Source organism: Protomyctophum parallelum (assembly GCF_964188405.1).
Source record: "Protomyctophum parallelum genome assembly, chromosome: 3".
Classification (NCBI taxonomy): domain Eukaryota; kingdom Metazoa; phylum Chordata; class Actinopteri; order Myctophiformes; family Myctophidae; genus Protomyctophum; species Protomyctophum parallelum.
The window spans coordinates 47,070,710-47,085,483 of NC_139698.1; the positions used below are offsets into that span (position 1 = coordinate 47,070,710).

The 14,774-nt window shown below is 40.8% G+C and overlaps 1 protein-coding gene across 1 annotated transcript; it reads right to left on the bottom strand.

The window, feature by feature from the left end:
* Nucleotides 1–1,175: 1,175 nt before the first annotated feature.
* stx12l (syntaxin 12, like) lies at nt 1,176–10,345 on the bottom strand. Its single transcript, XM_083760587.1, has 10 exons — nt 10,208–10,345; nt 9,385–9,454; nt 8,919–9,018; nt 8,239–8,376; nt 7,883–7,926; nt 6,575–6,686; nt 5,481–5,553; nt 3,712–3,794; nt 2,726–3,004; nt 1,176–2,446 (listed from the first exon to the last, which is right to left on the bottom strand). The coding sequence occupies exons 1-9, from the start codon at nt 10,305–10,307 to the stop codon at nt 2,912–2,914; spliced, it is 813 nt and encodes a 270-aa protein (XP_083616713.1). The 5' UTR covers nt 10,308–10,345; the 3' UTR covers nt 1,176–2,446; nt 2,726–2,911.
* Between the last annotated feature and the right edge of the window lie 4,429 nt (nt 10,346–14,774).

Consider the following 14,774-nt stretch of genomic DNA (forward strand, 5'->3'; position numbering starts at 1 on the left):
TGAATAAAATACCTTTCACGGGGTTGAATATGGTTCCGTAGACATTTAATATGGTTCCGTAGACGTCACAAACAAGTAGGGCAAAAATAAAAGCAGCTTAGATTTTGCATTTGTACAAGGTAAGAGTGATTTAAAGGCATCAAGGATGCTTCTTCGACGTTAGGGGTGGGGTTAACGTTTAGACTCTCGTAGAGAGATTCGTCAGAATTGAAAAAAACCTCTACGAGAATCTAAGATTTTGGGCTAGAAATCTGCCATTCTGCATGTTATGGTAAATGCAACCAACATAATTAGGGTTGTCCCGATGATACCCGATCCGATCACGTGAACGGACAAATGTTCATCATTTCCAAATGATCGGAAATCGGATCGGGAGCATGTAATGGTGATGTAAAATAAACGGTGCCAACACAAACATTAAACGTCATTAACAATAAAGAGACAATATGACTTAATGAGTTACATTATGATGTCAATTTTCCCTTCATTGTCAATGGCGTTTAAAAAACAAACATTGAACTAAAAACAAATATTAAACCTGTGTATAGGAGGGCCTAGCGCCCCTCAAAAATATAAATATATCAGATCGGTATCGCAGATACTCAAAATCAAATGATTGGAATCGGATCGGGAGAAAAAAAACCTGATCGGGACATCTCTAAACATATTAATGATCAACATTTCTTTAAAAAATAAATATATTTAGACTTTCATTATCATGAGAATGTTGGCTTCCATTATTGCAAGATTATAGAATAGGAACATACTGTAATTTATACATGGGGATCAATTGTGCAACACTAATATTTGCATTGCATTATCTGGGCAATTCTTTTTATTTTGTGTTTGTCTCCTCTACTTACTTACGTTTTCACTTGTTTTGCTGAGGATGTGGTGGAACCTCCCTCAAGGATCCGTGCCGTGTCCACACAGAGCGCATGTTGACCACTGCTCCAGTAGTGTGTGTCCGAGCTGTCCGTGACCACAAGGTAGTGATATCAATTCACTGAATTCAGTACAAGAGTGGGATCAAAGAAGTGAGAACTGAGAATCACTGCAGCTGTTGTCTGTTCTGTGATCATGGTTAGCATGCCCTCTATTGGACAAATGGAGACATAACACCAAAAGAACACCAGGTTGATGTTTATTTATTTTGTGTGCATAATGTGCATCTATATAAGAAATTGAACTGGAGACAGACACGATGCCATTTACGACCAGACATCGTCTTTTGTAGTGAAACTTCACCATAACTGACGGTAAGACATTCACACTCCTTTGGGGCTAAAGAGAATTCATGGTCCAACCATTCAGCCTTCTTAGAGGCATGTATACAAAACTGTGCATCATTGCATTTGGTAAAACGCAGTGTAACATATAGTGATAAGGGTTATTTGCTTTTCATACATGATGTTAGAATGAGAAATATACAGTCAGGTATACACTATACAGATGTGAAGAGGATCTATTCTAGAAGACACACACACACACACACAGTCACACACACACACACACACACACACACACACACACACAGAGAGAGAGAGAGAGAACTGAAGAATGCATACATTATCTCTTGAGATTATACTTTGTCAAGCATGACGTCACACCACTGACATTGAGAGAGCCTATATATACAGGATCGATGCTGTGAACCAATTATACAACAGCAGCAGTACCGATTAACAATGAAATATTCAGTAGACTGTCTGCTCTTTTAACCATTTAAACCCCATATGGTTGAGCGGAGTCCCTCAGGGCTCTACACTAGTATTCTTTCTGTTTTCTGTTATTGTGGGGGAAGCGTTCGCTGAAAGTAGCTGATCGACAAGCTCTGTAGTGAAATCTTCCCCCACAATACGATGCTGGAGTTTCAGTGGTTAAAAGTGTTTAAATGATGAGTCTTTACATCAAGAGGACTGCAAAGTCAGCAATCAACAGTACAACTCCACACACACACACACACACACACAAACACGCACGCACGCACACAGACACGCACACAGACACTGGAAGCCATTTTAGATTGTGTGCACCGTAAAATCCTGAATGCTAGTTTAACTCTGAGCGTAAAAATTGCGGCTCTATTTGGTTCCATTTGTACACTGTCAGAGTTAGTGATATTTTTGGCTAAAACTAAACTTTTTTGTTGTTGTTAAAAGGTTAAAGCTCTTTAACTCTGATCGCTATCATTGCTATAGACTGTTTGTTCAGAAACAGGAGTTTCTCAGCCTCTCCAAGCTCAACAGAAAATACATAAACTTTCAGATGGGATACCGATTTCATCCAATCAGAAGAGAGACAGACCCCTTTTCATCAGCTTTAAATGTATAGTATTCCAATTCAAATGTTGTTCCATCACTTCCATATTCACTGTATTCTGTGTATGCTTCAAGCTTTTAACATTAAACGTCTTGTTGTAACCAAAAAACATAACTTACAGTACCTTTAACCCATTAAAACCGGGGAAAGCATCCGTGTTTTTTTAATTTGAGCTATTTATATATATATAGGCCTATAGCAACATGATTTTCAGAAACTAGGATTTATAACAGTGGTTTAGAACAGTGCTTCTTTTCAAGCTCACTGCTCCACTTTTGCCGCGCTCTGTGAGCTTGTACAGTGTACATCTGCTATTTTGAACATTTTTGAAGAATCTTTTGGCAATCTTTTCAGATGCAGCCAAATTTAATTATCAAAAGTTTGAGAACCACTGATTTTAAACGGTTAAACTATAGAGGCCAGTCCACCACACCATTGCAACTCCTTGAACCAAACCAAAACTGACCAGCTGCAGACTGGTACCATTTGGGGATAATGGTCGCAAGGAGTTGCAATGCTATGGACTGGCCTTAACACTGAGAATGTGTGTGCCACTCCAGATGCCTCCAGTGTAGGCCTTCTGCTGGTCTCATTTGATGGCCTGCCAGATGATAATGACCAAGATGGTGAGGACCAGTGACATCACCATGGCCAGGATGCACATCCTTTTACGAGACTTCCTCTGCAAGAAGATACAAACATAAGTCCATTAAGTCGTGCTTAATCATTATGAGCGCATCGGATTGCAGTCTAAATCTCAGAAGTACATTTGCGATGGGTTCCTCCGCCAGATACCCAATGCTTTTTTTTCCCATTAATGCGGAAAGTAAAGAGAGTTTCACGTTTTGTTCTGCAACATAAACTGTCACTATTCTTCTATTCATTGCCTTTGTCTTTTGTGCCTTTTGTGGAGATTTAATTGTTTAACAAAACGTGTTGATATCATGTGCCTTTGTTTGCTGAAGAGCTTATTTTCATTATTGATTGATAATATTAATTGATATATCGAATGCAAAGATTCAATGGAAGATCCATGGCGAGGGTAACTTCTGTCCTGGCCTACAAACACTCCCTGTATTGATCAACAGCATGACTGGTCTGCTGACCCTAGTGTCCCTATGATTCTATTTTAATAGCAGTTCTACAAGCTCACAACAGGTCACAAAACAAATTGTTGTGAGCATTGTGAGCTTGCAGATCTGCCATTTTCAGCAAAGCTATTTTGTGTAGAGGGAAAACATAGGGGCTGTAGTAGACTGTTGGGACCAACTAAATATATAGGGTTTTAGTGGATAAAAACAGGGTCTACGTGCACCAACACCAATGCGTGGTTGTTTGGATTCAATCGATAATGACAAATGGATCATTAGCCAGGTGGTGGTGATGTACCTTGTAGTATGCTGCCCTTTGAAGATGGGCAGAGCCTCTGTCCACATGGACCTCAGCGCTCTCCACGTTCGCCTCGATGCTGTCTGTGGGACAGATAACGGTCATGGGTACATACCATTGAATGGTATAACTCCACTAGAATGCATGATGCCAGCATGTGTTCAGCTTGTACCAGATCTACATGACTCGTTTCCAGCTTGTAGATCTGCTGCTTTTGATACTTTTGAGTGACACTGTAGTAAGATGAAGTAGGGCTTAAAGAAACCCACAAAAAGTTAGAATATGGAGATAAGAGGTTTCTGCCCGACAGCAACGGTATATAACATATTTATACACACGCATGCTACTGGGCAGTGAGCACATGCACAGATGGATAACATTTTAGAAGTACTGTACATATGCACACAGCACCTTGAATCTTGATAAAATACCTAACACACACACGCACACGCACACCCACACAAAATAATCACTTTGTTATAAATGGCAGTAAAGGGTGACTTAAACATGGTTGTGCAACATGACATGTGAGCGACCCCGGCATGCAGCTAAGCTAGTGCTACCGTATAACAGCCCTTGGCCTTACTGAGTCAACAGCCTTAGGTTCTGACACCATTTCGCGTAATAACCACCTCGTCCAAATAACCGCCCTCGTCCGTTTAAACGCAAACGTAGTCAGCCTCATTTATATTATTATATATACAGCGTGTGTGCTTGAGTTTGCAGATCTCCTATTTTCTGAGCCCCACTCACCGTGGCCTCACCACCTCACAACATCGCAACACCAAAGTCATACACATCCCCAAAAGTAAATCTATAGTAGTTTCATTCGTGCCATACTCAGACAATGCACAACCGATTGTTTTAATTCAAAGTGGTATATATTCTGTGAATGTCATTCCGTGTATCTACAAGCTCCAAGTGTTGCGTCCACAGCACGTTGTGAGCTTGCAGGTCTTCTATTTCGGTGCGCCACTCACACATGAATCCAAGCAGAGTCACCTCCACCACAAAGTTCTCAGCACAATGGCGCATCCCCAAAGTTGAGATTTAACTTGTGCCATACTCAGGCAATCCTCAACCGCTGTTATAATTAATATATAATATAAAGTGGTCTATACTCCGTGAAGTGTATATTTTCATTGGGTGTATAAATCATGTTTTTTTTTATATGCATTTATCAAATGATATGGAGAGAGATGGTAGGGTAATGCCAAAGCCCTGTTAGTCATGTAGCCTAGAGTTCATGTGCACTGAGCTGTGTTAGGCCTATACACTCTCTCAATTAGGGATTTTCCAAACCGTTAAATTTCACTGACTGACGTGTACAAACTTTATTCAAATAGTTGAAAATTAATTCAGTAAAAAACTGAGCATGTATTTTTGATCTATAAGGCCAAACCTCATTTGAAAGAATATATTAAGACTTAAGAGTATATGACATATGTTTATGCTTCTAATATGTTTATAATATTAGAATGTTACACAATGTTTGCACAAATCTGGGTCAAATCAATTAAGCAGCAGCTGCCAATAAGCTCCACTATTCTCAATATTAAATCAAAAAGACAAAAGACTTTGACTGCTATATGTTTGTCATACCTTTTAATTTTGCACTAAAAAACATGACCGACAGGAACTGTAGCCAAATAATGGCCCGCTGCAGGCTGCATTTTGCAATCGATTTTGCAGCCCGGAATTTTTAAATCAGCCGAGTATGTAGAGTATGGAAGAGTATGGAAGAGTATGGAAGAGAAAGCACTACTTACCGATCATCTCTCCCTGGTCATGGATCATCACCGCCAAGTCTTTGAAGATTTGGTTCACATCCATAATGTCCGACTGAAATTGACAAAAAGAGAGTAAACGATTGATTGACAGTGACGGCATGAGTGGAATTCCTTCCTCTAAAACAATGCTTCTCAAAGTGTGGTGCAGGGACCCTCTGGGTTCCTTGAGGGGGTTTCAAAAAGTGTCCAAAAACTACTTTCTGGCCTTGACAGCCCATACATCCAAACCGAAAAGTCCTATTTGATTGCATTAAATGACTTTAAACAACATTAAATTAACTTCGTCCGGTCGGTGCTACACAGCCTGGAGCGAGCAGAAATTTGCAGAAATTCTCTGCTTATTTCACGCATTTCACTGGCACTGGCCTCAGTGATACCATCTATGGCATCGGGTGGGATTGTGTGCCAAGAGAACCACGAACAGTGAAGCTGCTGTCGCCTGGTAGTCAAATAGTGAGATAGCAACACACTTCTGAATAAACCACTACTGCACGTGCGTCTACCATTTGAAACCCTACTGTGCATGCCTCTATAATCTGAAACGCTATAGCTATTGGCTCTCTGTTGGCCTCAATATTGAGTTGGCCTCAATATTGAGGCCAACCAGGAAGTAGACGTACTTACAGCAAGGGGCCAGCTAGGCACTCCAATGTTGAAGCGCTGGGCCCTAGTGGTAAGAGGAAGGACTGCAGGCGGACCCGTGGATTCTTGACGAGGAAACCCGTGCAACCGAGCGCTCAATGTTAAAGCCCAGCTACATTTGGACACCAAAATTTGGTGTCCAAATGCTGAATCAGCGAAAAAATGCGGAAATAGACGGTACTTCCGGCAGCCTTCCGGGTGCTTCAAAACGCCACTGAGCAACTTCCACTGACATGAATAGTGGAGGGGGCGGAGCTTCGCGCCAGTTTAGTCTCTATCCTTTTAATACTCTATGACTTACAGGTGCTTCAAACGCCACTGAGCAACTTTCATTGAAATGAATAGCTCAGTGCAGTCCCCCCCCTGATATACTGTATTATAACTCTATATGCAGTAATATGGATCTATTGCCCAGCCCTACAGTACTATACCTCCAGCTGTCTGATGTTTGTCTCCCGTTCCTTGATAACCTCCAGATCCTCCTCTGTGATGCTGACCTCAGCTTCATCCTGAGTCTGGTCTTCACCCCAGTCATCATCCTCTCTGCAACATAAAATAATCACATATTCACATTAACCACTTTAACCCTACTAACGTCCCTGTCGTGAGGCCAACGAACAGCGGAAATAGCCGATACAAGCGAGTTGATGAAGAGATTTGACGTAGATGGGAAAGAATCTGAGGATCTATTATAGATCCTGGGGGACTCCAGTTTAACCAAGTACAGGGTTTATGTAGTGAGCATGAATCTATAAGCTATACAGTGTGCAGCATCTCCAGAGCGATGGAGGGCTGCACAAGGAATCGGGACACATGTAAGAAATCAAGTCCTTGTACCAAAAGAGCTAATGTGCATGTGCACGGCAAGGAACATTGCTGGAGCCAATTTGGGTGGACTATTTTGGTTTATTTTTCTACATTTTGGAGATATAATTAGTATGTCCCACACCAACACACACAATCAAGTAATAAACAGACACAGGGCAGTGTTTGTTCCGTGGGAGATGTAACGGTTCTTACCGTAAATAGCCTAACACAGTGACATAAAGTTACATAAATGAAGTCACCCTATTCTTGGCCCTTCTCCAGGGTCACACCATTGCCCTTTTCTGCTGCTTCATTCATTTATCTGTTCACTTCCTACCCAGTACGATGCATGTGTAGTGCAGGTAATCAGATGTGTGTTGCAAGATACATAACTGACCAGGTCTATGAAAATCAGGCCTATAAGAAGCAACTAAGCCTAGTTTTACCTTTTTATCTCTGCTATTTGAAAATAGCAGATCTACAAGCTCACAACGTGTCGCATTGTGAGCTTGTAGATGTGCACAGGAACACTACATTGTGCTGAACCTCATCAAGCCAGCCATCGTAGTCCTATGTAACATTTTTAATGAATAATATTTTTTGTCCAATCGGTATGGTATGTATGTTATGGCAATGCAGCTTATACAATTGGGGTGGTTGGTTGTATTTAGTCTCCCTGCTCTTCTATAGAGATATTTAGATCGTGACACAGGATCTGACACAAATTATGTTCTGGTGATCCACGTTCAATTTATCCCCTAAGCAAGCAGGCCGGCTCTGTTAGCTCAATGGTAAAGATTTCAGCACTTCAGCATTTCAGAAACCAAGTTCAAATCCGGCATAGAGTTACATCAACTAAAGGTATGAATTATAGCATCCATTCATCGACGTGGCTATCGCTATTGGGCCAAAGTCAGTCGCCACAAACTTACTTTTCAAATGTCACCAGTTGCTCATCCACATTGCCACCATCTCCCTACAGATTTGAACAGAGAAGATTAAATCAGACCATACTAAAGATTTCCATCCTCAATTATTAGTCATTATTTATAGTGCTTGCATGTGATAACTATACAGATAAGGTTCAATTGAATATATACACAAACACATACATACGGACAAAGTACATTCTGTTATTTGTCCATGTCCAATGATGGACTATATTGAAGTCTGACGGCAAAGGTTAATTTGACTAGCTAATCAATATAGTTACATAAACACGCTAGCAATCGAAAAAAACAATGGATGGTTGTAGCACTGGCCAAATGACAAAGCAGGGTCCTATCACCATGAGGCGTGTCCCAGCACGGGCTCTGGCCACACACTCCTTCTCCTTCTCGGCAGCTCGTCGCTGCACCACCTGGAAGTTGTTGAGGGCCGCGGAGAAGTCATTCATCAAACGCTCCTTCTGTATTTTCTGCTGTCTCTGCAGGAGAAGAGAACAGCTTATATGGCTCTGTAGATATACTATGTAATTACAGTATATGGAACAGTGTAAGTACGGTCCACTACAACATCGTGCACCAAATGCACTTTCCTCCCAGACCATAAAAAAACACTTCAACACTTGATACAGTAGGTAATGCATTGCATTATATTACAGTATTATATTATAATAGTTACTTCTATGAGCAGGTGCACTTTTAGGAAAAGTAGTTAACTAACAATATGTCTGACTTGGTGACCAACAGCTTTGTTGTAATGATCACCAGGCATATAGCATATTCAGAGGTGTATGTATACAACCATTTCCTAAGCAAAAATAAATAAAAGATAAATAAATAAAATTATAAAACTGAGGAATGTACAGTGCTAGTATTTTACGATCAAACATATTTGCAACATCTTGTACCGTATTGCACACAGGACAATTTACATTTACACGTCCAATGATTTTAAATTCCATATATTCCATATATTGAATGGACCACATAAAATTGATGTAGAACTGAGAGAAAACAGACTCACTTGTTCTGAGGGAGAGTGCGGTAAAGGTAGGGAGCCGAGCTCTTTCAGGTGGTTATTAGTCTCTTTAGCCAGTTGGTTGGTGTAGTGCTGTACCTGTTGGCTGTAGGAAAATAAAGACAGATTTATACTTATTTGTGTGCCAGTGTTTCGCACCGGAAATAGCCAGTTGACGTGTGTTGTGAGCTTGTAGATACAGCTATTGTTGGGACGCAGTGGAAATCAGGAGTAAGTCTTCAGATCAAAACAAATGTCTGGGTCATTGTGTAACGCCCGGGATCTCTCGCGGTGGAAAGCCAACATCTTATCCACTATAGCCTAAAGGGGAATATTAGTTCCAATATTGTTTGGTGTCACACAATAATGACATCATGTAGGCTAACAGAACTAATAATGTTGGATGGTGACATCTTTGAATTCCATAGATTCAGTGGCATCAGGAGAACTAATGCCCAAAGTCCATACTTACAGTTTCTCCTGTAGCTCTGGGGTTTCCTGTCTTGTCCCCATTTGTTGCAGCATGGTTTTGATCTGGCCAGCTGCGGAAAAAAGCACAGAGACGTTCAATCACCGGGAAACTGAGCATCCCAAGGCTTCAAGTCCATTTGTGTAATTGTTTTTAAATAGTGATAGCCAATGTCGGCAACCTGGCCAGTAGACTGAAAAGTGTATTTTCTTTGTAGTTATAAGGGGAAGTATTTCCTATAACTTTTACATTTATTAAAATATATGGGGAAATGGAGATCTAACCAGAAAACTGGAAACCAGGTCTATTTGTCTGCACAACTGCACCAGACTCAATCCAACTAATTAGGGATCCCCCTGTTCGCTGTCCAAGGTGCTGAAAACAGTTTTTCAACAATTTGCTTCATCAAACTATCTCCAATATATACCTTCTCACCACCTATCTTAATTAGAGATGTGTAGAGAGATGCCACCTGCCGAAAACATAACGTGATCCATGCAGCGCTCAAGTGACAAGCTGGAGTTTTAAATACATTGTTTTCAATGAGGGCGGCGCCTATTACAGCAATTTTAGGTATGTGTGCAACATGATAAATGTTTTAAAGTATTGTACAGTGACAACTAAAGTCTCTATGTTATACTATTACTAAAAAATGATACATAAAGTGATTTATGATTATTAAAGCTGCGCTTTTGCCTTTCATTCACTGATGTGACTGAAAGGAACTATTTCTCGTGGGAGGTATTCTCGCATTACTGCCCGCTCAGAACAGAAACTCTTAATGTGCTCTTTCGAGACGTCAATATAATTCAACATGAACACTTACTGTTCTGGGTAATCTTCTGGATGTTGCTGCTGCATGTCTGAATGAGGTTGCTGAAGTCTCGCGGTAACGAGCGGTAGCCTTCCACTCTGCCATACGACATCTTGGCTGTAGATGTTCAGACACTCACCTGGACAATTAGGACAAACTAACAAACACACACAGGCATAAAGTTACTATAACAACACTGTGATAAAATACAGGTTTAATGCAGTAGTTCTCAAAGTGTGGACCCCCTGGGTGTCCTTGAGGGGGGTCCAGGGGGTCTCCAGCTAAATCAGTTGAACCACTTTAACGCTATACGCGTACAACACATGCATTGTGATTTGCGACGTGCTGTGAGCTTGTAGATATTGCTATTTTCAAACAAGCTTGGAAACATTGTGTGTCACAACACAAATCTCATAGTTCTGCCCATGGCACAAAATATTGTCAAAGAAGGTCCGCAACCAAATAGATATTAATTTGGGGATTATTGAAAAAAAATAGTTTTTGATGATTGGGTTAATGGATAACACAAATTACAAATTCACCACAAAATGTGAATAAGCCCTTATTCACAAATTAAGCTAAATCAATATTTTATCGTTTTGTTCTGTGTGACCATGTTAAATGACTGCAGGATTTGTCACCTTTTCACATTTGAAAGTCAAACACAAAGCCAAATCCTAATTCTAGATCAGTGGGCTCTAGATTTCAGGTTAATTGCGCCCCTCCACAAATTTGAACATTTTTGAACTGCAGGAGTTGAAAATAGGTGAGCTTTGTAGATCAGCCGGTTTTTATAGTAGGACGTTTGTTGATTATAGGCTACTTGTCTTTTGATGTAGCAATATAGGCCTATACTGTAGTATAGGCCGAATGGTCTTTTTTCTTGTCTTTCTTTCTTTCTTTCTTTACTTTTCAGGTATTAAAAGGGCCTTTGAACTAATTAAGTCGTCACTGTCATCAGGGGACCACCACCCACATGTTGAGAGAGCTATGTTCTAGTCTAGATCTAGACTCGAGTATCCACATGCCATATAATCGTCATGTGGTCATTCATTTAAATTAAATACCCATGCTTGACGCTGACTAATTGTATGTAGTAGGCCTTATATAATTATATAGCATAATATCCAGGGGAAAAGGACACATGCTACCTGCAGGACCTGTTGGCACTAGCACTAACTATAATAGCATCATAGCACTATCAACTATCATAACGCATAACGGCCTTCTCAAAAGCACACAAATCACATAACAAACCGCATTATTACAGAAATAACGGCAACCGGCTCGGCTGACAATGCGAGCCACGCAGTCAGATATAATCATGGGCTGATAGTGATGATAGCCTATAATCTATTATGGAATATCTGGTGAGTGGAAAAGCTGTCACTCACAGGCTACAGCAGGCTACATTGCATTTGCATGGCTGGAAGAGAAATGGTTCAAAGAACAAACACGCACTCTAAAATACACCCTCACTTAAAACATTAAAGAGGAGACGGCGAAGTGCGACGGAGCAGATCCTTTTAGTGTCGAGTCGACTGTTGTCCGATGAAGCGCTCCATCGTTCATCATGCAAAACATACAAACGTTAGGCCTATATAGCTAGAAAAATAGTATAACAATATTAGCCTACCCTACACCACAACAACCAATACAAACAAACAATATCCATTGTGAATGTTGTGCATTCGTTTTCACTGACAGTTTCAGCGTTGATGATTCGCGCCAGCTTATTTCTGTCATTTCTACAAGACGCCATAATATGGCAAGGATTTAAGCACGTTCTACATTCATCGTCATTAAAATAAACTCATGCGAATTCACTTGTAAAAAGCCTTACTTTGTCGATGATATTGTGGCGCTCCCAATATAAATGTCGTTTATTAGATTTGTTCGAACGTAGACCAGACCCAGCCCCACATGCGCGACGTCACTGTCACACGCTCAAAACGCTAATCCGACGTGCGCCTGCATGGAGGATAAGCCCGATTTATGCTTCGTCCTAGGACGGTGTCACTCGCCCAAAATAGCCGATGTACAAGCTCACATGGGGGTCTATAATCAATAATCATCAGTTGTTGTTGTAGTTCTGGTTTTCTGGTTTTATCCTCTTTGCAGATTTTGTATTGGCCTGTAGGCCGGCCTACTTTCATTGAAGGCATATACCATTCTACAAACTGTTAGGCATAGCCTACAATATTTATCATCACCATCAACAACACCAACATACAATAGGCTACAGTTCCAAAAATAATAAGAATCCTCTCATTATTCTTATTAATAAGGATAATAAGAGGATTGAAAACGGTCACATATAGCCTATCAATGTATGTGACTGTGATTTAAATTGTAAACTCAAAGCCCAGGGGTCTTCAAAAGGGGCCCAGGACCCCTAGGGGGCCACCAGAGTTACTACAGGGTGTGTCACCAAATCTGGGTGTGATATATATATATATATACTGTATAACCCTCGCATCCCTCTCTTAAGAAGAACCTTAGTCAAAACTAGCAGATCTATACAAGCTCACAACACCTCACACTGCAAGGCGTCGTGAGCTAGTTTTTACAAAGACGTTTGGTGTAGAGGGAAATAAAGTGCAGACCACAGAGTAAAACGTCACTTGAATCAAAGTTAAACACAACATTGATGTGCTGTCAAACAAGAAGCTATATCTATATGACATCTATACAAAAGAGTAATCTGCAACACAACCCTGCTTCATCTGGATCTCCGCAGCTAAGGGGTCCTTGGGCTGAACAACGTTGCAGACCCCTGTATATGTGAGAGGTGGACAGGGTATAGTAGTAGATCCATGTGCCTATCCCATGACTTTCATACTGCCTCTAATAACGATGCAGCCTGTAAATGCTGCAGCGTGCTGCCGGCCTCACTCACATGACTACAGGTCATGAGCATGCAGCTTGGACAAACTAGGCCAGTGTGTTACTCAACCTATTTAATGTGCAAGGAAGGACCCCCGGTATGATATGCAATTATTATCAGACCCCATTATTATTATGAATTATTATTATTATATTATTATTGGACCCCCATTTGAAAACATATGCCAGGGACCCCATAAGAGAAGATTTGTACGGCTCTTATTCGCAACCATCATTGTAATGTCAAGGACCCCCAGTTTGACATGCATTAGGCTACGGAGTACGGACCCCCCATTTAATGGCATTTCTATCTCTGGGATCGAAGAGATAATTAACTCTGTTAATTTAACTCTGTGGGTGTACAAATGGGACCCCCTTAGGGTCCTTTTGGTTTCATTTGTTACAGACCCATCAGGGTCCATTTGGTTCCAATTAAACGATCATTTAGCTGGGGACCACCTGGAACTCCTTCAAGGACCCCTGGGGTCCCCTGACCCCATTTTGAGAACCACTGCTTTAACAAGGAGTCACAGCTCTGCTTGTCAAACAGTAGGTGTCCTACTACAGGAGGGTCTATCTCTACTAGAGGGAGGCCACCTCCAAAACCATGTCCATGTTATTAACATGGTCTACTTTACCATTCAGATTGATTACAAATAACCTTTTGTTCATTAAAATAAGTTCTGCATTGCAGGAGCTTGACAGAACATAAAACTATGAATCACTTTCCATAAAAGGCGTATAAGCTAATAGTTCTGAAATCAATCAATAACCGTATCCTCCATGGCGTGCGCACACACACACACACACACACACACACACACACAGCAAGGGGTGCTCAGGATTCTAGGGACACTGGTACAAGGCAGCAGACTCCTCACCCATGCAGTACTTCGGTACAAGTCGGAACGTACCTCAAGACCCTGGTAGAACCAGAATCCAGAGGGGAGCGAGGGAATGAAAGTCTGAAAGACACACAGAACAACTGTTCAACTCCAATACATTCACATACTCACCAGCACCTCTCACATAAAAAAATCATTTCTACTAACTAAACTGAGTACCTCTCACATAGGATCATTTCTACTAACTGAACAGAGGACACTACGACATTAACCATAATTGTGTTCTAGGACAGAAACTAAATATCACTGGTTACAGTATCACTCAATGCCGATATCTGTGTTGTTGCACTTACAAGACAATAGTGATGGACTCAGCCCACACTGCCACGCCCTAAAACAATCACATATAACTTCACAGGTTCTAAACAGTCTCAGATTAGGGAAGGGTTCAAATTTACCCTTCTTAGTAGATCAAAGTTCCACTACTACCAGTGTTTTAATCGGCATAACCATATTCAGCACCACAGACAGCTACTTTGTTTTACAGCTAGGTAGCGTTTTGTAAAGTAGAAAAGAATGTAATTAATTTATAATAGATTTTAAAAAATCACACCCTTATGAAGTGAGGGGCGCTCTTATCATCGTACATCATCATGACATAAAATAGACACTATGTCTTGCTATTGTTCAGACACATTCTCCATTCATTGTCAATGGGAATTTAATGTTTGTGTAGGACAAAGTTTGTGAACATACACTAAAAGCTGGATATAGGAGGGGCTAGCGCCCCTCAAAACTCACACTCTGAAGTGAGCAGCGCTCCTATCATACATGTAATACATCACATT

What these genes read in the sequence shown, in the direction of transcription:
- stx12l (XM_083760587.1), bottom strand. Translation starts at nt 10,307, where the DNA reads ATGTCGTATGGCAGAGTGGAAGGCTACCGCTCGTTACCGCGAGACTTC. An exon ending in CAACTGGTGACATTTGAAAA is followed by an intron (nt 6,687 to 7,882) that starts GTAAGTTTGTGG and finishes TTTATGTTGCAG; the next exon opens with AGAGGATGATGACTGGGGTG. An exon ending in CAAACATCAGACAGCTGGAG is followed by an intron (nt 5,554 to 6,574) that starts GTATAGTACTGT and finishes TGTCAATTTCAG; the next exon opens with TCGGACATTATGGATGTGAA.